The sequence below is a fragment of the Colias eurytheme genome, chromosome 18 (genome assembly GCF_061535395.1).
Source record: "Colias eurytheme isolate Ceu_HAF_F1 chromosome 18, ilColEury1 Martin Lab GWU primary, whole genome shotgun sequence".
NCBI lineage: Eukaryota > Metazoa > Arthropoda > Insecta > Lepidoptera > Pieridae > Colias > Colias eurytheme.
In genome coordinates this window covers 3,706,415-3,732,217 of record NC_142997.1, presented here as the reverse complement: position 1 = coordinate 3,732,217, position 25,803 = coordinate 3,706,415, and the positions used below count along the sequence as shown (strand labels likewise).

Sequence of the window (25,803 nt, the reverse complement as noted above, 5' to 3'; positions counted from 1 at the left end):
TTATAAAATGAAGGTACTTGCACGTCTAAAAATTTTTACTTGGTATATAATAATATTTAAGTGACATCTATGGGCGTATTTAAAAATCACCTCTTCTTATCATTGGTTGCTTGTTTTGAATCAATGCCATCTAGTGGCATAATATCTAAACATAATAAATATTGAAATATAATTGGTTAGAATAAAAGTTGACATTTATTTTAGCCAATGAGAACAATCTGTCCAACTTTGTTATACCCAGTGCTGCCATACTTAATTATTAAAATAAATGAACAGTCACAAACTAAAACAACAAATATTCTTCAAATATAAATTACTTTTTAAATCGTAAAAAATACATGAATCTTTGTCATTGAATTTTAACTATTAATAATCCTATAAATTTCTAAGTTTGTTAAAAAGTTGAAAGATAATAATTTTGAAGTGTACCTACAATGGCAATATCAATTGCTACTATTCGATCTCGATTCTCGAGTTTCTAATTTCTATCGCTATTTGCTACCACTGTGCAAGTTCACGACAACAAAGTGTAAATTGTTTGTGTAGTGCATCATAAAATGACCTAGATTGTGTTTTGTGAAACTTTTATTTATGTGATACGTAGACAAATTTACAAAAGAAATCGTGAAAAGCGATATGATACTCTCCTTGGCAGTGTTCTAAGATTGTGCATATCGTCAAGTTTCATAATAGTGTCAGAATGATAAAAGCAGAAATGGCTTCAAAACCAGCTGGTCAGAAGAGACGGTAAGGATGTTATTACTTATTTTTTATCAGAAGTTGTACAGAGACGAGGTTAAGTGAGTCTAACCCTATTCGTAATTTCCTCGCAAGCTTTAAATGCCAATGTCCCTGTAAAACTTTCTCTTTAAAAACTAGCATACATAATATGATTATGTTATCAGTGTTTGTTGAATTAAAAGTTCATTATGTACATCTATGCACTATCTATTTTCAATGTGTTTAATTCAGAACTTATCTTCTTGTACCAATAAACTTCCTTATACGGTTTTGTTGCGTTGTCATTATGTATGATAATGTTATATTGTGTGAAATAACTTCTGATACCTACAATTTTTTATTTAATGTTTGAATGGTTGTGTGATATATAAGTAACAAAATGATAACCAAGGTGTATTTCACACCAAAAAGATAACCTTTTAACTATCTGTACTGTCAAATGTGAAATTGTAATATAAATTATTTTTTAAAAGAATGGAATATCTCTATTTAAGCATCCACTTAAAAAAAAAGCTAGTAGAATAATCAGCTATACTAATATTATAAAGCTGAAGAGTTTGTTGTTTTGTTTAAACTTAATAATCCCAGGATCTACTGGTCAGATTAGAAACATTTTTTCAATGTTAGATATCCCATTTATCGAGGAAGGCTTTATATAATTGCGCTAAGACCAAACAGAGCAGAGCACTGCGTGTAAAACCGCTGTGCCCACAGCTAGTTAGAAAATATGTTCAAGATAAACTGTTGGTTTCAACTTAAAAGTTATTTCTTTGATATAATTTATAATTATTTTGCTTACATATGTAAGTGAATCTTATACTTACCTAAAATATAACAATGTAGTGGACATTGTTATATTTTAGGTATAATATTCACTTAGAAATAGTGACATGATATTTTTATCTGTTTTACATTACAATATATAAATCAACTTTGGTGTATATTCTCATAGGAAAGGATATTCTTAAATTTAAATTCATCATAATCTACACTTTTTGAGACCTCACTTAATTTATTTAGATTCAAGTTTAAAGTGAAACTTCGCCAAAAAAGAGTAAAAAAAAGTGAAATATGTATTGTGTTATAATTAGAGCGAATGGTTCCTTATCAATGGTACATTGAAATAGGAAAAATTGTTACCAAATGCAATTTTTATCAGTCTTAATTGGTTTTGTTATTAAAACTGCAAAAAGAAATGACACTTATTTTGTAAAAATTACATCACTCTTCAATTTCAAGTGTTTAAATAGATAAGGTTTTGTTAAATAACTATTTTACGTTACTTTGTTCTTATAATATTGCATGATAAAATAATATCTTACCGTCAGTCTGATCACTTCTTCGGTACAGTATTTTATGAATGAGGGTAACTATAGCCAAAAGGTTCCTTGGTTTCATTCCCCATAAGGGACAGGCAAAAAATAATAATAAACGGCCTCACAAAAGTAAATCTAAATAATCTTTGTCATGGGTGTTTCATCACCTTCATTGTTACCTTCTATAAAACAAAACCCTACTTGTCTATAAATAACAGATAATGTGAAAGTTTCACAGTGAAACAGATGCAATGCCTTTGCTCTGTGTCCCTTTGTAGGGGACATGGGTCTTCACTAATCATCACAGGGGCCGTATTATGAGAGGTCATAAAGTAATAAGAGTTTATTTCCAGACAATTTACACTGTGAATTGAAAAATTTGTTGGCAAATTCAGTTGCTATTGAAATGTAATCTTTTTTTCTGTAATAAAATATTTCATACACTAAAACAAAGACATTTCAAATGAGAGATAAATAGTTAACTTTTACAAGTTCTAAAGTAAACAATAAAATAAATGAGAAAATATCACATCAGTTTTATGTGTTCTTTTAAATAGATATTCCAAGAAATCTTCTCATAGCTGATAAATTTTTCCTTTACTGGATTCTGCATTGCTTCTTATCTTTTCGAGATTAGAGTCAAGGTTTTGATTCTTGCAAATTAATTTCTTATAAATTATAAGAAGCAATGTATAGACATACTATACATATAACAAATCAGGAAGCTCTGCCCTTATCAATTAAGAGATAATTTATGATAGATAATGTAGTTTTATGTCATACATACCTACTCTAATTACTAAAAATATAATGAACATTATCTACCTTACCTAGATTTGGAATCAATAGATTTTTCTGAATTTATTTTTAAAATGCACTTTTTTTGCTGATAAATTGACATCATTTTATCAGAAATATGTGCGTCACTAGGTATATGGTTATCAATGAATCCAATTAAAGATAAAATGCTGATGTGCACTCCAAAAATAGATGCAGAGCATTTTGCTTCAATTTATGTGGAGAATACAGTAGTGCATTGTAGTGATTGTGTATGGACTTTGGATGAGTTTCTTATTTCCGTATTTTCGTAAACATTAAATATGATAATTTTCAATACTGAGTTTTTAAGTTATATCTAGTTATCTTTCTTGTTTTTATCTTTTCGTTACTTTTTAAAATGTTTCGTAGTGGACCCTTCCCACCACAGTAATATTGAACCATTTTAACCAGTCATTCTTATTATGGGAGAAAAATGAACATTGTTGTGAAAGCCAATTGATACTTACTTCGAAATTTTTAAATGGGATATCTATTTAGGATAATTTCGACATTCAAAACTGGATTGTTTTACATTACATTTACATAACCACGTGTCATGATGTTTATTAAAATGTACTAAAGATGTTGGTTTGTTCTACGTTAATGATGCTAACAATGAACCCTATTACAATTGAATTAGGTTCAATTAATTCGTCGTTTGTATCTGCGTCACATAATGTTAAGCACATGATAAGAAATAATGGCTGTTTCGTGAAAGAGATATACCTAGCTAATATAATACATATTATGAGTATGATTTGATACATCAAAAATATTAATACATATTTTAAATTTTTCGTCAAAATTTTAGAAATGGTTGTGGTGCATTGCAACATGTAACAAAAACCATTTAAATAACTTTAAAATTGCGAAATTAAACAGGTTAAAAGATTTTTGCCTATTCCATTTTTTTTTTTTTTTTTTTTTTTTTTTGTGTGGTGTCTCTCAATGTTAGCCAGAAGGGCTTCTACATTTTAACGCGGACGCGGGGGTGAACTGAAGGTTCACCCTGGTAGCGACATGCACAAGGGCGTCCCCCCTTGACGGGGACCACGAACCTCGGCTTGAGCTGTCGCTTGAGTGGAGGAGGCCAGAAGGGCCCTAATCGGACGGGGCCTATTCCATTGTTTTGAACTTTTTGTTTCCTTCAAATACACAATACCTACACTCAAGTGTCCTCACTTCAAATAGTTTTAAAACTAATCATTTGTTTACTTGTACTTTGATAAGGTTTTACCGTCTTTGTTGTCTTATGTGATATTGCATTTAAGTCTGGATGCTTGTTCTACTCGTATTTGGAAGTCGATTGTTAGTTTTATTCGAAATAAATAAAATAATTAAATTTAAATACATTCGTTAAAGTTCAGTGTAACAGTGATGCAAGGAAACCGGTCTGGAAGTCAGAGTTAACGTTTCAATAAACGTGTTTAATTTCAATGATACCTTTTTCGGAAGCAAACTAAGAAATATTTTGAACATTCATGTTACTCAAGTTCTTGAAAATTTATTCAATTCCATTCCCATAGCAAAGAATACAAAAAGTCCATCGTCTTATATTTGCTCCTACGAATTTCAGACATAAGCTATTAAAATTAAAACTTAATTTTTCATCTTTGATGCAACAATAGGAACGTAAGATATATTACATAAAAAGTGCGATATCGTGACGTATCATATCGGAAATGTAAATTAAAACTTTCATCGACCTTTACGTAACAAGCGCGTCTCCTTGCCAACATAATGGGGTCAATCATAGGGACATTAATAACCACTGGATTATCGAGCATTGGAATTTTCCTCGTAACTATAAGAAAACTGGAACGTTTGTTTATAATAGTGTGTGATTATAGACGTGGACCAATTACGTTGTAACTTGTACATTGCACCAAATAGTCGGGGATTAAATTCTTATAGGCTTTATAAATGCTATATCAAATTATGTATTTCAAATAGCAACAGCTGTCTAAGAAAAATAGATAGACTTCTAAGTTCTCCTCATTTCTAAACAGTTTCCGAATGATTTTTAACAGACTTACCTTGACGACACGTTTGGTCAGTTTAATCTTTCGCTTTTAGCCATATCCCTAATCTGGTCCTTATCAGTTTGGTTGGTTTTTTATCACATATGTTCGAGAAGTTTCTACGAGTAGAGTTCAATGGACTGACATCAATAAACGTTCGCTCGTTTTCATTTGGGCCATCATAATAATAGGTATTTAACACAGACATGTATATTTAAGTAGACAACGCAAGTACCGCGATCTGTATGAAAACCAAGCGTGTCATATTTTTTGTACTGACCTTGACGCGTTATGACGTCACGAGCGCTTTTTAGTGATGTTAATTTCATTTTACGCTAAATCGATTAGGCCGCCACTCGCGCGGCGATTCTAGTATCGTCCTATCCCATCGAAGTAAATCGAAAGAAATCAGATCAAACTAGATCTATGTCTAAGAGGTAGTCAAATAAATGAATCGTAATCGATTACTAAATCGATTCAAGACAGAAAAATGATAATTACCATAGACAGAGGGATGATAAAATAAAGTTATAAACCTTTTAATATTCTAACAAGTAAACTAATGTGTTTTAGCTTTTTCTTACATATGCCCATTGAGTTACCATGTACTACGTACTAGAGAGGCCATCGAAAGAAAGTAATGAAACTGTCAATCAATCAATCTTTATGTCCCGTTGCATCGATCCATTTTCCTTTTATGTTCGGGTTACTTGGAAAACTGAAAAAACAAACATAGTCTAAGCAATAAGAGCGGGGGCACACGATGCGTTGCGGCGCCGCACCGCAAAGATTTCACCGTGTCAGTGGGCACACGAGCAGTGCGGCGCCGTAACGTTTTTATGTCGCAGCGGTGTCGTAGCAGCGTTGCACAGCGTGTTCTTCCTTGTGATGCAAAACAACTGAGCGGTGCCGCTCCGACGTCGCACCGCATTCACCCCTCCCCGCCTCGTCTTGGTGGTTACAAGTCCGGTGCGGCGCCGGAGCGCATCGTGTGACATGCCACAGATATTTCTACGTAAGACGACGCAGCGACACCGCTCCGGCGCCGCACCGCCGCCGCAACGCATCGTGTGCCTCCGCCCTAAGGAGTTTTCTTAAAAAACTCCCAAGATGACACTTTAACTAATGGTGTTCATGTCAAAATATTTATTTTTAGTACCTTTGTATTAAAATACTTAAAAGTTCTAGGTCAAGTCGTATTAAATGACAAAAAAAATCTATGCCTTTTTTTCTGAAAAATTGCTCCTTCAAATTATCATTTTTCTGTTCGATTATAAAATCGATTAGAATCCAGAACTGTTGCATCAAATGAACATCACTAACCACAAAATTGGACAGAAAAATGAGAACAGAAAAATGAGAAGACGCTATTCATTGCTTGTTATCATACGACGCGATCTTTACCGTGCCAAGTAAAAGCCGCAATGTATTCCGAATCATTTCGTATGATTTGGTATCCGTGTTTGTCACGATCGTTTTCCACAGATATTCTTTATTTGATTTTAAAATAAATAGTGCATATTCTGATTAGAAAATTACTTAACGGTGGAAGGAAACATCTATGCTAATTCGGCCACTCACAGCTGTGGAGTTTCTACAGTTTATAACGGCGCAATTCGGCATTTTACTTTATTCAGCTTCACGTCTTTCCTTGGCGAACTGCAAGCGCGGACTGATTGTAGGCCAGCGTCAAGTAAGTTTCATAACCTTAGTTTGGACACGGGAAGTACATACACTCGCTTAGTCTATCTTGATACATGTCTGTGGTATTTAAGCAAGTTATTCTTAGGTGTTAAATTTCAGCGCTTTGGGTTTTCTTTAGTAATTTATAATTTTGCTTGCACGTGGCGGTTGTAAATGTAGGCATTTCTATGTAATGAATATTTATTACGTATCAATATCACTTTAAATTTTGTTTTTACCGTAAGTAATAATTACGTATGTTAATTTCAGTTTTTAAACAGGTACCTAAGAAGCTTTATCAAGTAATGTTTCTCAAATGACTGAAATACAAAAACAGTGGCAAGTCGGAATTGGGAATAAATAATAAATAAACTGTTTTTCAGGAGCCTGTGTTCATATTTTGTCTGAATTCGACACTGCAGGATATCTACAGCTGTAGACTTTGTATTTTTATCGTATTAACTTGTCTTGATAGCTAACATTGTAATACAATCTTGATACAATCGATTTCGGAAAAGTACGAAAACGCATGGTAAATCCAAAAGTGCATGCAATTGTCTATTTTATCTGCCGTGATTAGGGCATGCACCCGGGTTTACCCGGTTCCGAAAAACCCGGGTAAACCCGGGTTTTTTGATGATCTTGAGAACCGGGTCTGAATAATATGAAACCCGGTTCTCCCGGTTCCGACCAAAATATTAAAATATAAAGTATTATTTATATTTTGCTGCATTATTTTAACAAATTTATTCTATCTGGCAACGTCAGACTCACGTGCATCGCGAATTTTCGTGCCACGCCTCAAGCGTGGCTCTGATTGGTTGTCTAACCTTAGATGCTATAAGTTTCCTACGGTTGTATTACCAAAAAAAAAAAATTAGGCTTCGAAAATGACAAAAATTAGGCTACAGAAATATTTATATTAAATTTGTCGTGAATTTGAAAAGCTGTTGATTTTACTGTTTCACATAATGATCCAGTCATGTTTTTGTTTTTGGTATCAAGCTGAAATTTATATCGAATACTTACTCAAGTCCACGGTCCCTTGATGCTGTGAAAAAGTCAAACTCACAAGCCAACGCATCAAAAGATACAGCTGTAAATGCTGAAAATTTTCGCAAATTTCGACGTTCGCATGGGACTCAAAACCTCCAGGGTACTTCTCATGAACACAGAGCCTTGAAATTTGGTAACAGTAACGTCAACACAGATAAAGGAAAAATTGCTAGAAACATAAATTTTAAAGTGACAACATTATAAAAAATAGGTTTGTTCGGAGCCCTCAGAGCGCGAGTCCGACTCGCACTTGGCCGGTTTTTTGCTTTACAGTTTGCAGTTAATGAATAAGGTTTTTAAGTTTATATGTGATATTATGATAACAAGGTACTTTTATAAGACTGATAAATAAAGAGAAGTATTGAAATTTTGTTTCTTTATAAATTTAATAAAATAAGGCACAAGCCGCGTAAAATAAAAGGCCCATCAGGTACTTTTACGGTTACTTTAGTTTTATTTCGAATTTTTTTCCGAGGTATTATAAAAGAACCGGGTAACCCGGTTCTACCCGGTTCTGAGCTCGATTTGGAACCGGGTTTCAGAAACTTGGAACCGGACTCGGTTCTGCATGCCCTAGCCGTGATCGTGTCATAAATTCATAATCTTGCATTCTTATATCATGATCAGCCATATTTTTGTGCGTTTTAAAATACACATACTTACTTTATTTTTTATAGGTTTTATAAAAAAGAAATAGACAAATAAATTTCAAAAAGAATAAGGATCGATCCTCAACACTTGTAAAAATCTATAGGTAGGTAATCTATAAATTCATGGGAAAAACTTGTCTTACTACTCAAAAGTAAACTTTTAAGTAATTTAAACTATTTTAACTAAGTAGCGAATTAAAGCCCCTATCAATTTTTAAACATGTCCTCCAAAATGCCGTCATGATGATAGAACATCGCACTAATTGCCAGGTTTTCCTTGGCTAATATAACTTATACAGTGTTTTAACTAATACCATTATCGTTATCATCCGACAGACTAACTGTTAAACATTTTCATATAATATCTTACATTTAAAGAACATAATCCTCCTTAATAAACTTCTCTCTTAGAAGATATCTTTAGCAACTTAAACAACTTCTGAATTTGCGTCATCAGTGTTACAGTGCATTTACATCAAACGAACATAGAGCTAGAGCAAGAGCATTTTTTTTTTCTTTGTTTATTTAGGGATCTTAGTCCAAAAGGACGATGACAATCCCATCGGAGCATTATTTCATGATCTTTTAGTGTGAACGAAAACTCGTATTCAGTGCTGTTCAGCATTAGATCTTTGCATAGAATATTTTCGAACGCACTTAGAACAACGAAAAAATGCTCTAGTTACGCCTGTTTACACTAAAATAATTTGATATAGTGGGTTTAGAATGAGCATTCGCTCGTTTGATGTAAATGCACCGTTATATGAAACATGAAATGATTTCGATTCTACTAAATCTGAATGCATTTGTTCCTAGGTTGCAAAATCCAATTTGGAAGCTAAAATGTAATAACGCTATATTGGTGCATAAATAAATCACTATTGAAATATTCGATACTGGTTTATTACAAACACCATAAATGTACAGCGGGCAAAACATGTTATATAATAAATATAAAAAATGAAACTAGAATGATTAATCTAAAAATTTACAAAAGAAAATTGAGGTTGGGTATTATTTAATAAGAAATTAAGAATGCATGTTTAGCCAATGGCCATCTGCTTTTCATATAGCGTGGGTTTGAGTCGGAAATTTGCTGGCATACGTATACAACAATGGTTCGTGGAAAAATATCTGAACGCAGTTTTATGCGTCCACGCGCTTCCAATGAGGACATTAAAATTATCACTACATAGTATAAAACAAAGTCGCTTTCTCTGTCCCTATGTCCCTATGTATGCTTAAATCTTTAAAACTACGCAACGGATTTTGATGCGGTTTTTTTAAATAGATAGAGTGATTCAAGAGGAAGGTTTTAGTATATAATTTATTATGTTTTAGACAAAGCGGGCGAAGCCGCGGGCGGAAAGCTAGTACTGTATAAATATTAAATAGGCCTTTACTCTTTACTAATAAATATTATTCAGTAACTAAGCTAAAGGGAATACCTTCACTTTACATTGTATAGGTATAATTTTGATTTATTACACCGTATTTTAGATAAGGCCACATTATAACAATATAAATGTGATTGTAACTGATTGATAGTCCAAATAATTGAGAAATGTATTAGAACTAAATAATCATAAGACCACAACGTTCTTACGAGATAAGACAGATAAGCACGTTCTTCTTTAAATAAAGTACGGCTAATTAAATACCGTAAATACAGTAGTTGATGTTACAACTACTTGTTTAAAGGCATAAACGCTATAAAAGGAATCTTGAAATTCAATTAAGATAAATTATTGGAAGTAATAAATGTCCCTAGTAATGCAGAAGTAGCTGTATTGAATCCTTAAGAAATATTGATCTATACGGAAATAAATCAAATAAAATTAATTGTTAAAATCTTCGAGGAATACTTGTTAGTTACCTATAGTTTTTTGATAACGCAATGTTCTGAGAAAAATTTAATTACATAGACATATAAAAATGAATCGTGTGCTAAAGTGATTGATCATAATATAGGTGGCCTATCTATATTTTTATTCTCTTTCATTTTTTTAACTCAAATTTTTCACCAGACGTGGTTTAGTATTCTAGCTAGTTAAAGCTGTCCATATCACATGTCTCGTTATCAAAAATACTTATCAACTTTTTTGCTACTATGCGAGTAATAGCGGGGAAAGATAAATACATCTTTGACGTTATCAGTCGTATGTCGATTATTAAGTCCGATGGACTGTTTTGTCGTTGCCTTTGTGTCTGAGACGAGGTCTTCACCAAAATGTTTGTGAATGGTGATCCTCTGCCCCAGTGTCCCGTCGTCGGCCCGTTTGAGGAAATCGGATGGCAAACGCAATGCCCAGTGTCTAGTCAATGGTCGAATCCACCAGTGAAAAACGTGTGCGGTTACAATGTTTACAGCGCCAACGTTAACGGTGCTTTTTCCACTCAGTGCTATAATAATAATGTATTCGTTTGTGACAACCCTGGATTCGATCAGTTCTATTCAGAACCACCTTTATCCAATGGGCAACATTACTACCCTAGGGTTGCCCCGCATCCGCAACTTATGCAGCCAAATTTGCCATGCCAACAGAGGCAAGAATGGGATTATAATAGCATGTGCTATAATGTAAATGGTACACCGTGCCAGTTTACAAATGTCGTAGATTTGGAAGATTTTATGTGAGTAAAGAGTTATAAATTTTTGTGTTATCTATGTACTAACCATATTCTGACTTAATGCTCTTCAAAAAATAATCGCCAATATTATTATGTCTGAAATAAGTTGTGATTCGACGCGACATCAGATGTGACACGGCGAATGTCATAGGTTACTTTACGATTCACAATAACAAATATGGCGTATGTTATTAGAAAAAAAATCTTATTTTCTTTTTATTAAGTAAATTGTTTTGTTTAAAGCGCTGCCAGAAAAAAATGTAATTTAAAGTATTTTTTTTTATACGGCGTTAATATTTTTATCTCAAGTCACCTTCATCGTCTATCCCTTGTTTTATTCTTCACATATCACATGATTATTTTTATCTGCTAATTCAGCATCGCATACAAGCAACGATTGATTATATGATTCTGTCGATCGTCAAAAAACCCTTATCAGCTTAACGCTTTATCTACAAAGTCATTACTTTGTAGGTCATAACCTGCTATTCATAATATGTACTTCAGTCTACTAATTAATAAAGTATAAAATATTCAAAAACGGTCCATTCGGATTTCTATATTTTTGTTCGCGGTAATTTTCGGCTCGCAATTTGATGAAAATTATACAAGGAAACATACAGAACATTTATAAATGATCCATAACATAATATAGGTAATACTTGGTTGTTTGCCTTACTTAAATATTTTAATTTTAAATATAATTATTATAATGGAGAGCGTTGTGGACAATGGCCTGAACCCTCATAGAAAGCCCGTATCCCTGCAGTGGGAACGTATATATGGGTTGATGATGATAATATAATGAATCGTTCCATCAAAATATACTTAAAGTTAAAACAGCCATAATATATTGTTAGGTATTTACTAGAAAAAGGCATAAACATATTATCTATATCACCATGGCGTGATATGACGAGGCATTACGTTAACTACGTGTAGATTAACGCATCGGATAAGAATCCCATCCAAACATAGCGACTAGGTCTACCTAGTGCCATTCCTTAAATATTTACGATCCTACTAATCGGTTTGGCAACATGCCATACTGTGTTTATCAGGTGATTCGACCACGTGAGGGTAATGAATCCACCTATCTTGTGATTTTACTCTCCAGACATTGAGTCGACTCATACATTCATCTTGTCTCCTTGTATTTATAGCTACAAGTGAGACCAGTACCTTTGTAGGTTGTAAATAGCTTTATAGGTCTCAAAGGCTTGTGTTGTTCATACAATATGGATGTTAAGTTCCAGATAACCCCCAGCCTGAGGTACGTTGCTATAATATGCCTATTGTAACATACGCATTGCATTTCGTTTCAACTGATAAGGATTTAAGTTGTGGTGTAAATTATGCTTATTCATTGTTTTTCTAAATTCAGTAGCTATTTTGGTGTTATCAAGGAAATTTCATCGTTCTGCCGATCTTACTTAATCGTAATAATTTGTAGAAGTTATGTTATCTAAATCTCATACTCTCGAGTCGAGAGTCTCGACTCTCGAGTCGATATTCGACAGTCACAATTTGGTAAGCGTTTATTAATGAATACTTTAAGACGGCATTTTTTATCTGGCCTTCTTACAAATTGTTCAAAGTAGTTAGTATTTGATATATGTATAATCTCGCTTACTAAATATTCTATTAGCTATAAATTGGCCAATATTTTTTCCCGTCATACCTACATCTTTGATATAAAAATAGCATTGTTTATGCCTATTTTTTTGCAATTTTCCCCTCATCATACTATTCAGGAAAAACGAGAAAATATCTGACTATCATCTAGTAGGTACAACCTGTAATTTAACTCCATTCAATCATCATGTTAGATACATAATACATATTATCTACTCGCGGCGCAGCCGCTCTATAATAACAGTGCCTACAATAAAGGAAATAATAAGTGTCTGGACAAAATATGTATTTTATAACTTTGGTACCTACCATATGAACAAACAAGGAAGAACTAATCTACTTAATTCATATGGAATATTTGAAATTAATTTTGAATTTATTTATACCTAGACCTTTTTCAAATTTTTACGTAATTTTTGTGTAGACTGTACCTACCTGAACGACTGTACCTTGATTTAAATGAAAATCATAAGCATTAATCTATGCAAACACTGTTGTGTATTAATATAATGGTGGTATTGCAAAGTATATAATATCATACAAATCGTGAATGCCTTCGTCATGTTTAAGTGAAGCAATTGAAGCAAGTAATATTTTACGTGACGCTATCATAAAAACATTTAAATATTGCCTAAACATTTAATTTTTGCAGAACCTAGGCAAGGTTATGCAAAAATTGTTTAGAATAAAATCATTTGCATCGATGTTAGATCTGACGAACTAAATTGTAGAGTTTCTATTTTCTATTCGACTAATATAATAACAAAAATTTAAGGCCATTTTAATTTTTCCTTAAATATTAGATTTAGAATGTATAATTTGTATGTGTTGCCCGTTTTGTTCAAATAAAGAATGCATAGAAACGAAAGCCTATACAATTACATTCAGTGTGAACTACGTCAGTAGCATCAGTAGTATAAATATAATGTCTTATGTAAAAGATTGTCGATAATTTCCATAAAGTAGTAATTCCCGCAATCTTATAGACTCAAGTCTTCCGTAACTTAGTTCAAATAACACTTGAAAATGTTTTATTTAAATCATATTATCTCAGAAATATAACCATAAATAACCGTCTATGCATTTTGATACAATAACATAAATGCTTTTATATCAGAAACTAGCGACCCGCCCCGGCTTCGCACGGGTGCAATGCTGATACTAAATACACTACAGAAAAACTGTGAACGTTCGCGTTGTATATGTTACGGCTAAAGGTAGGTGAGAACATAAACTTAAGATTAGCCGGCTAAACTTAGGTTTATTTTCGACGAGGTGTTAATGTTAGTTTGTTCTATCTTTAGCCGGCTAAACTTAAGTGTAACCGCAGGCCCGTGGCTAAAAATGTCGGGGTGGGTAGATTTGGTTACTATAATACATGTAAGGAACAGGGCGAGTGTTTTCTGGCACTTCGCCGGCTGCTGCCGCAGCACGCTCGCTGCGCTCGCTCGGCTCGTGCGGGTCTTAAGAGTTCTAACCTAACCTAACCTAGCCACCAGCTTTCTGCCCTGAGTCGGGGTGGGTAGATTTGGTTACTATAATACATGTAAGGAACAGGGCGAGTGTTTTCTGGCACTGTGCGGGCCCCTCAAGCCCTCCACCGGCCCGGCGCTAACCAAATCTACCCACCCCGACATTTTTAGCCACGGGCCTGCGGTTACACTTAAGTTTAGCCGGCTAAAGATAGAACAAACTAACATTAACACCTCGTCGAAAATAAACCTAAGTTTAGCCGGCTAATCTTAAGTTTATGTTCTCACCTACCTTTAGCCGTGACATATATAAAAACATAGCGGCCCGGCCGGCCGGTACTGCCGCAAACGCTACGTCCCGCAATTTTTAAATCTGTAATATCTTCGAAAATATTCACTTAAATCATACGGTGTAAAGTGCCATATAGATCTATATTAAATGAACAATGTATTCAAGGTATTTAATTGGTTAAGGATTAATGCTGTATTGGTGAAAATCGCTTCGAAAATTAGCTTTTATTTGTCGTTAAAAGTAAATGACAAAATTTTTTTATTGTGGGTTATCCATAAGAGATAGACATATACCATCGCGGACTTTTCTGTAGACCTTTTCAATATGTATAATACTTAGTACATTATTTTGATAAAACTCATAGGGTTCAGTCTGTGTTTGCAATATAAGCGGAAACAATGTAATTTTTTACGACATCACATTACAAACCTCAAAAATAACAGTACTTCTCCACTATTTAATGGATGTTATTATACATATAAACCTTCCCCTTGAATCACTCTATCTATTAAAAAAAACCGCATCAAAATCCGTTGCGTAGTTTCAAAGATTTAAGCGTACAAAGGGACATAGGGACATAGGGACAGGGAAAGCGACTTTGTTTTATACTATGTAGTGATGTGGATTACTTTAATCTGGATATCAGTATTACAAAAAAGTTAAAAATGCTCTCAATATTTCCGTTGAAAATTCCGCGAAATTTCTAGTATGAAGTCTGCACTAACATTATAAAGTTGAAGGGTTTGTTTGCTTGATCGCGCTAATATTAGGAATTACTGGCATACTACTGGTCGGATTTGAAAAATTATTTCGGTGTTAGTAGTCCCATTTATTGAGGAAGGCTGTTAATTGCTGGCTATATATCATCACGCTTAGACCAACAGGAGCGGAGCAATGCGGGTAAAACAGCAGTTTAATTCAACCGCAGGGCACAGCTAGTGTACTAATATCAAAGCATGACTTTTAGCCATTTGTTTTGTAAATACAATTGTTAATATTTTGTACAGTTCAATTCGCTACAAATTAAAGATTGTGTTTTCTACTGGCTGGGAATCCATTAAATCTATTGTTCGTAATGCGTGTAATGAATACTCGTATGTACGTACTGTTTGTGGGTAGAGAAACAATGCTAACAGTTGTTGTTTTATTTATTTTTAAGGCACTTTATTAGACGATAGACCTTCATACATTAGAAATAGATAGAAATAGAGATGTTGTTATCAGTTATTTAAGAATTGAATATTGGTGTAAATGGATTTGATTAGGCAAAGCACTTTTACGGAGAATGTGGATCACGCACTTAAAACACATGGAAAAAGATAATAATTATTTTAACGATTGTACTTTACCGTATGTGCTCTTAAAGTTAAAAGCAAAATTCAATTGGTTGTTCCCTAGCGACCAACCACTTCTTAGGCTTTCTGTAATTAGGACATATTCGAATTTCGTTACATTTTTATTAACTGTTAAATACATTACTTCTGTTGCTATGCTAAATTAAATAAAACTTACTTATTAGTATGTAATTGGTTTCTTAAATATTATGTATATTTTCATAAGTGCGTTAATATAGACAAGGCATAGAATTATTTATTTATCCTTTTAAGTTATATGTGCTATTATCTCATTGTTTTACCGAGAATTTCTTCAATCAGAAGCATGAAGCGTGAACTTGAATCAGAGTACATTATTATAATTTTCTTATAATTAATCAATATTTATGGCGTCACCTAGACGGCTGCATCTGTTCCAGTTAAAACTTATTTACTTGTCAAGTTGAACTACAATTGTGCCAAGCATTAATTAACAACTAATGTTTTTATAATGGTTTTCTGAACAAATGTTAATGATTGAGGAAAACTTTACATATTCATGTTCCTATCGATATCAAACATTTTTAAATATAAAATTGCGAAATTTAACATTTTCTTACTCTTCACATAAGATAAATATATCTACCTTTTATACACATGAGATTGTTGATACTTACATACAATTTAAAGTTGCATTTTAACTTATCAATTGTTTGAACGGTATATTTCTAGGTCACATGGGCACACACCATGTATTTGCTGACCTAGTTTTCCGTATGTGAAATGCAAATTTCGTAGATATCAATTTAAAGAAAGCTTTGACTCCGGCTTTTATCATTATCTACGAATTAGATATACTTTTAATTCAATTATCAATTCTACTTACTGATTATTTAAATTGAAGTCAATTATTGGCTTCTGCCAATTCTGATACTATAATATATGATGTTAGGATGTTACATATGTAATTTGTAAAATTAAATTGTAAAACTGTCATGATTAAAAAGAGCAACTATATGGAGTTTCTTGCCGGTTCTTCTCCGTAGATAGGTACTGCTTTCCGAATCGGTGGTAAATGTTAAAAATATGTACCTAATGACGTTTCAAAAGTGCTTCTAGAAGAAGTCTAATTGAATAAATAAATGTTTGAGTTTTTTTTTTTGAGTATTCTGTATGGTAATATAATGAGCATGATAGGCGTATTCCATTTTTGCGACTGCAAATGCAAGCGTAAAGCGTTGCATAATACCACAGTAATGTAAGAAGATCCGCTGAAATACTATACGAAATACTCTATGTATTTTCATATTAGGTATGCATTGTTCGTCACGTCTACAATGATCAAGGCATGCATATTTTTTTAATTATGTAAGCTGAATTCCGGTAAAGATAATAAACAATAAAATTCCAATTTCTAGTCATTGAGACCAAATTGTGTCCTTACTGACCACGTGCAATGCCCGTCTGCAAAAAGCAAACTTTCATTAAGGCAATTATTTTCATCTTAATCTTAATATATATAAATCTCGTGTCACAATGTTTGTCCTCAATGGACTCCTAAACCACTTAACCGATTATAATAAAATTCGCACACCATGTGCAGTTCGATCCAACTTGAGAGATAGGATAGGTTTTATCCCGGAAATCCCACGGGAAAGGGAACTATTATACGGGGTTTTCTCTGAAAACGCGGGCGGAGCCGCGGGTGGAAAGCTAGTTAGGATATAATAAGCAGTAGTCTTATAGCCATTTTCATGATCAACTCTTTGGCATAAAGATGTGCTTACTATATGTATAGGTACGATTGAAAGATGGTTGTAGGTGTTTGTATGAGGAAAAATAGCAATTTTTTGCACCGCGTTCATGATAAACGTGTGATGTAACATCGATCAAGATATCAGCGGATGTTCAACTCAGTGACGTAAAAGCCGATCCTCAATTGGAAGACGGGAACGCGATTATTTTAACAATCATCGCCAATTGCGGGACTCGCGCAGATGGGTATTGTCTATTGCGCACACGGTGAATTGCTTGGATACATCACGTAGCCATGTAGAACCTGCCTGAAAGATATTTGTTTCCCCAGCCACTAGATACATAAGTAGATATGTTCTGTGTGAAGCGTCACGTTGCGTAAGAATAAGGTTTCCTACAGCTGATGGCCCGTGAAACTCAAATAAGGAGAAGAGTAGAATTGTAGCTATGCTCTTTTCTATATTTCTAATCTTCTGCTATCTTTTTACAACAATAATAATTGTGATAGTCACTTTTCAATGATGTTAATATTAAAAGTTGTAGTCTAAATCATTTGCCTAGCTGTTTTATCAATTTGCTGATTATAATTCCTGCCAATTAAAACGTTGCTGTTTTATAGGGTGGGCTCTAAACTTGGTGACAAAAAATGCAGAATAATTCATGTAGCTATAATAATACCCAAGTCTTTGAAAAGTTTTAATTATTTACTACAAAATAATGACCAGTTTTTCTAGATTTTTGTAAACAAAACGGTACATTTCGGCCAATAAACTTAACGCATTACCTTTTGTGCAAAGTGCGTCATTTCTCGGAAAGTGCGGGCATGTTTTGATAATTTAATTCAGGCTTTAAAATGTACTAAAAACTGCGTATTATTGTAACTAAATAGTTTGTTTGGTTTGAAACTTTGAAGAAGTAAAACTTCTTTTCTATATGGATGGACATGGAGCTGTGGACAGTGACGAAAAATGAATACCCTTTCCCAGTGGAAACTGGAAACCGGTTTTAATGTCTTTAAATATTTCATAAGATTATATCGCAAGACAAAAAACTCACTAGATTGTTAACGATATATTTTGATTAGAATGTTTATTCAGGGTGTATTTTTTACTTACCTGGATTATACAAATGACGTTTTATGTCCCCTCCTATGATACTTCGAAATAAATAAATCATTTTGTGTTCGGTTGAATGGACTTTGGACCTTGTCACGGATATCTCGGTCAGAAGCTGTCAAAATTAAGTGTTTGTTAGATTATTTTGGGGAACGCTTAAATATTAACAGCGGATTGATTTTAAATTGATTGCCTATTTAAAGTTATAAGGTACCTATGTCTATTATTTAAAAGAATAACTCACAATATAAATGAAAACATACATTATACTTATACATATTATATTAAAATAGGTATGATGTTCGTGCAATTTAGTTTTAGTCTATTGTTAGTTTAAAGCTCAATAGCAAATATTCTAGAAAAATATAATTAGATCGGACGGTGACAAATATATTATGATGTAGATTCGGATTCTTAACACATTGTACATTTGTTAAAATTGTAGACAATTATTTGGTATAGAACGACATTCAAATTAAATAAAAAAAATATTTATTGTATACTCACTACAGTCTACAGGTCTACAGAAACAAGTGCAAATGAGAATAAACCATCTGCCAACAAAAGAGCACAACAGACGGACATTATTTTGTTTAAGCGTTTTGATACAAAGCTTTTTATTACATTTACATTACAAAGTGATACATTTGAATTATAAATTATACACACTATTATTCATAGCCCACATTGCATAAATTTAAACTTAAGGCTGCAGTCTAGCAAAATTGCGTTTTCAACAAGTTATTTGACAATTTTTTCCCGGCTAATGAAATGATAAACTGAATTTTTTTTTCTTGTTTATCAATAAGTGGTATATACGCAATGCGCGTGAATTTTTTCACATTTATAAAGTTACTTTATGTTACCTTAATCAGGCCTTCAAGATAAGTCTCTTTCCCCCAAAATCATTTCGAGCTAAGTTTGTGCACTCACTACGTTGCAACCGATTACAATTTACATAATCTGATCAGCGCATTATTATCCTTATATAGTCGTTATTAAAAACTGCTGAATACAATTGCCGAAAAACTTATGATTTTCTTAATTAGAGCGTTATAAATTCATTAAATTTCCCATTTTTTGCCTTACAAAATCGATTGATAAATACTGCTAAAAGTTATTTTTTCCATTAATTTATTCGAGTTGGTTGAAGACCAATGAGTATTAATCCTTTAAAAAAATTTTTTTTTGAATTTTGATAATTCTTTAAATATTAAAAAAATATTTAAAATAATAAGGAAAAATCCTAGCGAATTTCTTTAGTCGCGCTCCTTGGGCCGGAGCGTTCTGACGTGTGCTCTACGCTCGATTTTCCTTCATACCGAAGTGAAAGTTGCTCTACTTCATTAAATTTAATATTTTTGTTAATTGATTATTTTTATCTTAGTTTTGTGCAAATATTCGTATTTTTAAACATTTGATTTCGATATGGAAAATAAACGAAAAAAATACGCGTGTAACTACTAGAAAAAAAATTATCTTCGAACATAAAGTTAATGAAACCAAATAGATTGCAAAGGTGATTGGCAACAATTTCTTTATTTTACGGGGTGTCAGTAAAGGGATGTATATATATTTCTTTAAAACTAAAGTAAGCTCATAAATTTTCTTATAATATAATTTTTTTGAAGTTCCAAAAATGTTTATTTTTCGTTTGAGAAATACGAAATATAATATAAACTTGTATTGAGAACTTGAACTTCCCAAGTTCATCCGGGGAAATCCCCATACGGGGAAAATGATTTGTTTACTCCAAAATTGATCCGAGGTGTTTTAATTTTTTCTTCTAGTCATTTTCAACGTAGCGGCATGTTGTTTGATTATTAATTTTGTAACTTAAATACAGGATGTTGGTTTTATATTCTGATCTTACAGACGCGCTGACAAATTTAGTCCACCATTTCTAGTTTAGTCTAACTACAAAACTACCAAAAAACTCTAAGTACCAATATTAAAACGAATGGATTATCTTCACATCATCAAAATTCAGTGGGGTTGAGAACTAAACAAACAGAAGTAACAGAGACGCGAAGAATAAAAAAAGAGGACGAAAACGATAATTCGTTGATGCTTTCCCTTTTCGACGTATTGCTAGGGTACATCACCAATCTGCAAAAATCAAAACTGATGATTCCCAATTGCTGATTAAAAATGAAAAACAAATAATCGACAACAGTGGTGAAAATTTGCTGATCACAATGAAACATCCTTCAGTGGTAGCAGATTTACTCATTTAAAATGTATCGGTGAACAGCGTAAAGCAGAGGAGGACAGGAAAACATTATGAATGTGGATGGTGGATTGTATACAGGGTGTAAATGTAATCGATAAGTATGTGCAGGCGATTATGACGTTATTATCGCAGGTATCAAAAAACTTAAAACTGATATCGAAATTACTTTACCTAATGAGCAAAATGACAATAATAACTTTTTAAAAGTATAACGAGAAATATCTAAAAAATTTACTTTATACACTCCCATATCAAAAAGGGAAAATGGGACTAGTAGAAGTTAAATGTCTAATTCCGGCAAAAGACATGAATGCGGAAGATGCGGTTAAAAAAAATTTAATATTTGAAATACAATGCAAAAAATAACACTTTTGTCATAGATAAGAATCATGACTATTTTTTCCAAATTCAGGGACAACTAAACGTTGCAGAAGCAGAAGTCTGCTTATTTGCTGTTTGGACTGGAGTGAATCATTCGTTAAAAATAGAATATATAAAATAGAATATATAAAAAAGTATGTAACGTAAAAGTATGCAAAATAAAATGATGGACCATTATTGGATTTTACATAAATTGCCTACTGTCAGAATTGATTGATTCGAGACTTCAGCATTCGATGCCCATCAAGGACCCATCCTATATCATTCAAGCGATTGAAAAAAAAGAGATAAATCCAGTGCAACCGATAAAGCATCAGAATGCTAGCAAAAGATTTATTAGGTTTATCAATATAAATCTATATATATGTATTATACATAATACATAATATAATAAATCTGTAGAAGACGCGAAGACTGACATCCGCGCGGACGGAGTCGCGGGCGGAAGCTAGTCAGAAATAAATCTTTTGTTTTCATTTGCGTATTTTTCTATTTTATAATTTTTTAACACAAACATTACATTTTTTTTATTAAATACAAAATTTGTTTATCCGTTTTATTAGTTAAACTGAACAACTTTCACTAAGAAACTTAGGTCGAAAAAAATGTATAGAGTTATGCATTTTGTATGGAAAGCTTATTTTTTTTATATTTCGTCCAAATTTCTTTGTAAAAGTTGATCAGTTATATAAACATTAAGTTGAAGATATCAATAGAAAGTATTCGCAAATTTTGTGTACTGATAAAAAAAATCACCCGGTGTAATTTTCACGAAAATTGTTTCAAATTGTCATTTTTGGTACTTATTACGAATATTAAATTATACGAATGATTTAATTTTTAAAAATTAAGTGGAGCAACTTTCCCTTAGTACATTTGTATTATTTACATATAGGATGACAGGATGCATTTGTTTGCACTACTAGACCAAGCCCTTAAGCAATTTTGGACATACAAGGATAACTATTTTAAACGACGCAAAACTGTAATAGATATCATATTTGTACAAACAAGATTGTTTGTATAGCGATTAAAGTTGTTTTAGTAGCAGGAAACAAATTTAATGTTTGTTTTTTTTGTTTTTGCTAATTAAAATTTTATCTGTTTGTCAAATGATTGATTCAAAAACAGTTTAATTACGCGTGGTGTATCTTCGTTTGAGTAAAGATGATTATTAATTACAATATCTAGTTTTTCAGCACTTTAAATTAAAACTTCTCGGTTTATAATTTGCACGAGTTTTCCATTACATTGCGCGCCGTAATTGGAGTTGAATACAAAGTTTTTATATGCAATAATGTTTCCAATACGTTTTTCCTCAATGCGTTGCGCTCATACACGCGCCGTTATCGCTGGCTCGCTCCTTATCACTCCCAAAACTGGCCCGTATTCGCGTTCGTGTCGAGTATTTTTGTTTTTATGTTTAGTTGTTGCAATAAGTGAGTTCTTTATTTTTTGAAGTGGAACTTTTTTTGGCGCGTTGAGGGTGAAATTTCAAGGTCGCGTTATGGCTATACCATCACGTCATGGAGAGACGATGGTATTCATATATCTTTGAATCTGTAGCACACGTGAAAGTAGTTTCAGTTCTGTCACGTGTGCTGCGCACACCGGTTTTTGTTTCTTTAGTTGTTGCAATTCGCTGTGAGTTCTTTTTTTAATTTTAGTATCAAAATAACGTTATAGCTTTTTTATTAGTAGCAACAATATTGATTGCGTATCGATAGATACATTGAAATTTCCGCATTTAATGATTCGCAAAACACGTGGTCACGTTCGCAGAATCTCGGATTGTTTTAAGTGGAAATATAAAAACAACAGTAATCAAAGTACTTTTGGATGATAAACTAACTCAGTCTCCTTCTGTATATCTTTTAGATATTTCACAAGATTATAAATGTTTCACATTTATAAAATGCCAAATGTCGTCTCATGTCTTTGTTGGTAATGATTAGTTATATTTGTTTTCAAAGTGAACTACGAAAATAGCAAAGAAATGAACCAAGCCATGCACTCGGCTTATTTCGAACATAGTCGATATAATCGAAGGGCGTTGAAGATGTTAGGGAGAAGATAAATAGAAGACTACGATGAGAAATATCTATTTTGAAAAAGGATATTAACTCCTCAAAGTTTCGGAATCACTTCATTATTTAGATAAAAGTTTAACTATAGATTATTTGAATTAAGTAGTAGCTACTCTACTGTATTGATTAAATAACATTCATCTTATATATGTACATGGTTCTATCAGTTTAATTATTACTAGCTTACCACCCGCGGCTTCGCCCGCTTTGTCTAAAACCTAATAAATCCTACTAATATTATAAAGGCGAAAGTTTGTATGGATGTTTGTTACTCTTTCACGTAAAAACTACTGAATGGATTTGAATGAAACTTTACCACAATATAGCTTATACATCAGAATAACACATAGGATAGGTTTTATCCCGGAAATCCCACGGGAACGGGAACTATGCGGGTTTTCCTTTGAAAACGCGGGCGAAGCCGCGGGCGGAAATCTAATTATATACTAAAACCTTCCACTTGAATCACTTTATCTATTAAAAAAAACGCATCAAAATCCGTTGCCTAGTTAAGATTTAAGCATACAAAGGGACATAGGGACAGAGAAAGCGACTTTGTTTTATACTATGTAGTGATTTTCCATTTTAGATATAAATCAATTTTTCTTCTCTTTCTGTAACCTTTCTGCCTTACTTGTTAACTTGTGCTATCCTTTTACGTAACAGGCCAAAGATATATAACAAAAAAAGTATACCTGCATTCATTCATAAATCATAAACATTCATCACTAAAACATATAAATAATCATATCACGTTCTGGTCCACTGCAGTACGTCAATGTATGATAGACTAATTGAATAAACATTGCGGGTAGAAACGAGTTTAGAATACTAAGTATCAAGATTAGGTGATACCTAAAATTGGTGACTGGTCGGCACCTAACGTCAATAGATTTCATCATGTAAAGATTTTTGGGTGAACAAAATATGGTGTTCTCAGGAAATTAACGGCAGTTTTCATATTCTTGATTTCTTGGAATAACCGTTCATGGAAATGTATATTCTGACTGTACACTGTACAGGCTTTTCCTTTAACATTTTTTTTGACCTAATCCTGGATACATTAGCTTTAAGGTAGTGTTTAAGATCTAGGTTGGGTATTGTTTCGAAATAAACATTGTTATCAACAATTTCACGTCTGATTTCTTCCACTTGCTGCATGCGTTTGACACCCCGATAACGAAATGAAATCCAAATTGTATGAATTTAATATCTATAAATAGTTAGATCAATTTAGTGCAATGCATGAAGTATATTCTTCTTGCATTATTATAGATTAGATCTGGAAGCCATCATTAGACCGCAGTCGCTACTATATTTAAACGGTCATTTGTTGACGCATTTAGTAAATATTACAATTTGGAACATTGATAAATTATTATCGCCAACTAATGAGAAATTAATGGATTAACTGCTTGTTGCTGCGAGCACAACGCTAGGTGGTGTCGAGTGGGACCATTGTGTGAAGCATTCAAAACAAGAATATTTAAAGAATTTTATCATAGTATTTTGTGGGTGTTAAAATGTGTATACCGGGCTCGCCCGAACTCTCCGATGGCCGTCATAAATTATGCGCTGTGACTAAGAGGTGAAAGTTTAGTAGAAACTATATTTATTCTTCTTCCATTCCGTAATAAATATGCGAGTTCGAATTATTCACTTGGGTTAATTATAGCAATTATTACAAAAGCGGTTCTGATATTAATGTTGTTAATCTATCGAATGTTCTAGGTAAAGTTAACTATGTTTATTGATGTCACGCATATTGATTGATGATATTATAATGTTGCACTTTAATCTCTATGGTATATCATATTAATATTAATAATGAATGAAATATGATTAGGGATTTTCTTAAGGACTATAGTTGTCACGTAAGACGTAAGGTTACAAAAAATGAATACAATGAGAGAATAAGCAATTCCATTTATCCAAAATACCAAAATAAAACAAATAGGTACCTACTATAACTAGTTTTTAAACGATACAATCTGAGTTATGTACTTTTTGGTGCGTTTCAAATTGTTATTAACCTATTCCCTTTTATCCACAGGAACAACGAAAAGAGGAAGGAGAAATCTCGTGTGGCGGCACGATGTAGACGCACTAAGGAGATGCAGATCTTCGCCGAGCTGACCACGGCGCTGCCGGCCAAGAAGGAGGAGGTGGAGCAGCTGGACAAAGCGTCCGTGATGCGGCTGGCCATCTCGTACCTGCGCGTCCGTGATGTTGTGTCGATGCGTGAGTGTTTACTGCTTATCAAGCAAGATATATATTGGATTTAGCCCCGTACAATTTCATGATGTCTTAAAGCAGTATTGATCCCAGTGTAGTAAAATTAAAGCGCTCTAGCAATGTCCAACGCTGAATTTAATACTGCTTGAAGACATCGTGGTGGTTACCATCCGCCCGTTTATGTGATCTAGCTGCATAGTGAGTGATGCTAGGTAATCTTAAGATTGTTATGTTACCTATGTATTGAGTATTGACCTCGTTGCAATCCTGTAGGTACACGAGATTGCCGGTGACCGGAGTGATTAATTTCATAAATATATATATTCAATGTATATGAGGTGATCTGAATAACTTTAATATTATTTCCT

At 33.1% G+C, this 25,803-nt stretch overlaps 1 protein-coding gene across 3 annotated transcripts in view; it reads left to right on the top strand.

Moving 5' to 3' along the window:
- The first annotated feature begins 463 nt into the window (after nt 1-463).
- The window catches only part of LOC149900531 (hypoxia-inducible factor 1-alpha-like), a 72,838-nt gene continuing 47,498 nt past the window's right edge, over nt 464-25,803 (top strand). For 2 of the 3 annotated variants that reach the window (XM_090112454.1, XM_090112456.1), the window contains exons 1-2: nt 464-747; nt 25,254-25,441. In XM_090112454.1, coding sequence (XP_089968580.1) covers nt 701-747; nt 25,254-25,441 — 235 coding nt within the window. In that variant the 5' untranslated portion in view covers nt 464-700. The remainder of the gene's footprint in view (nt 748-25,253; nt 25,442-25,803) is intronic. The other variant, XM_090112455.1, reaches the window with a different exon arrangement.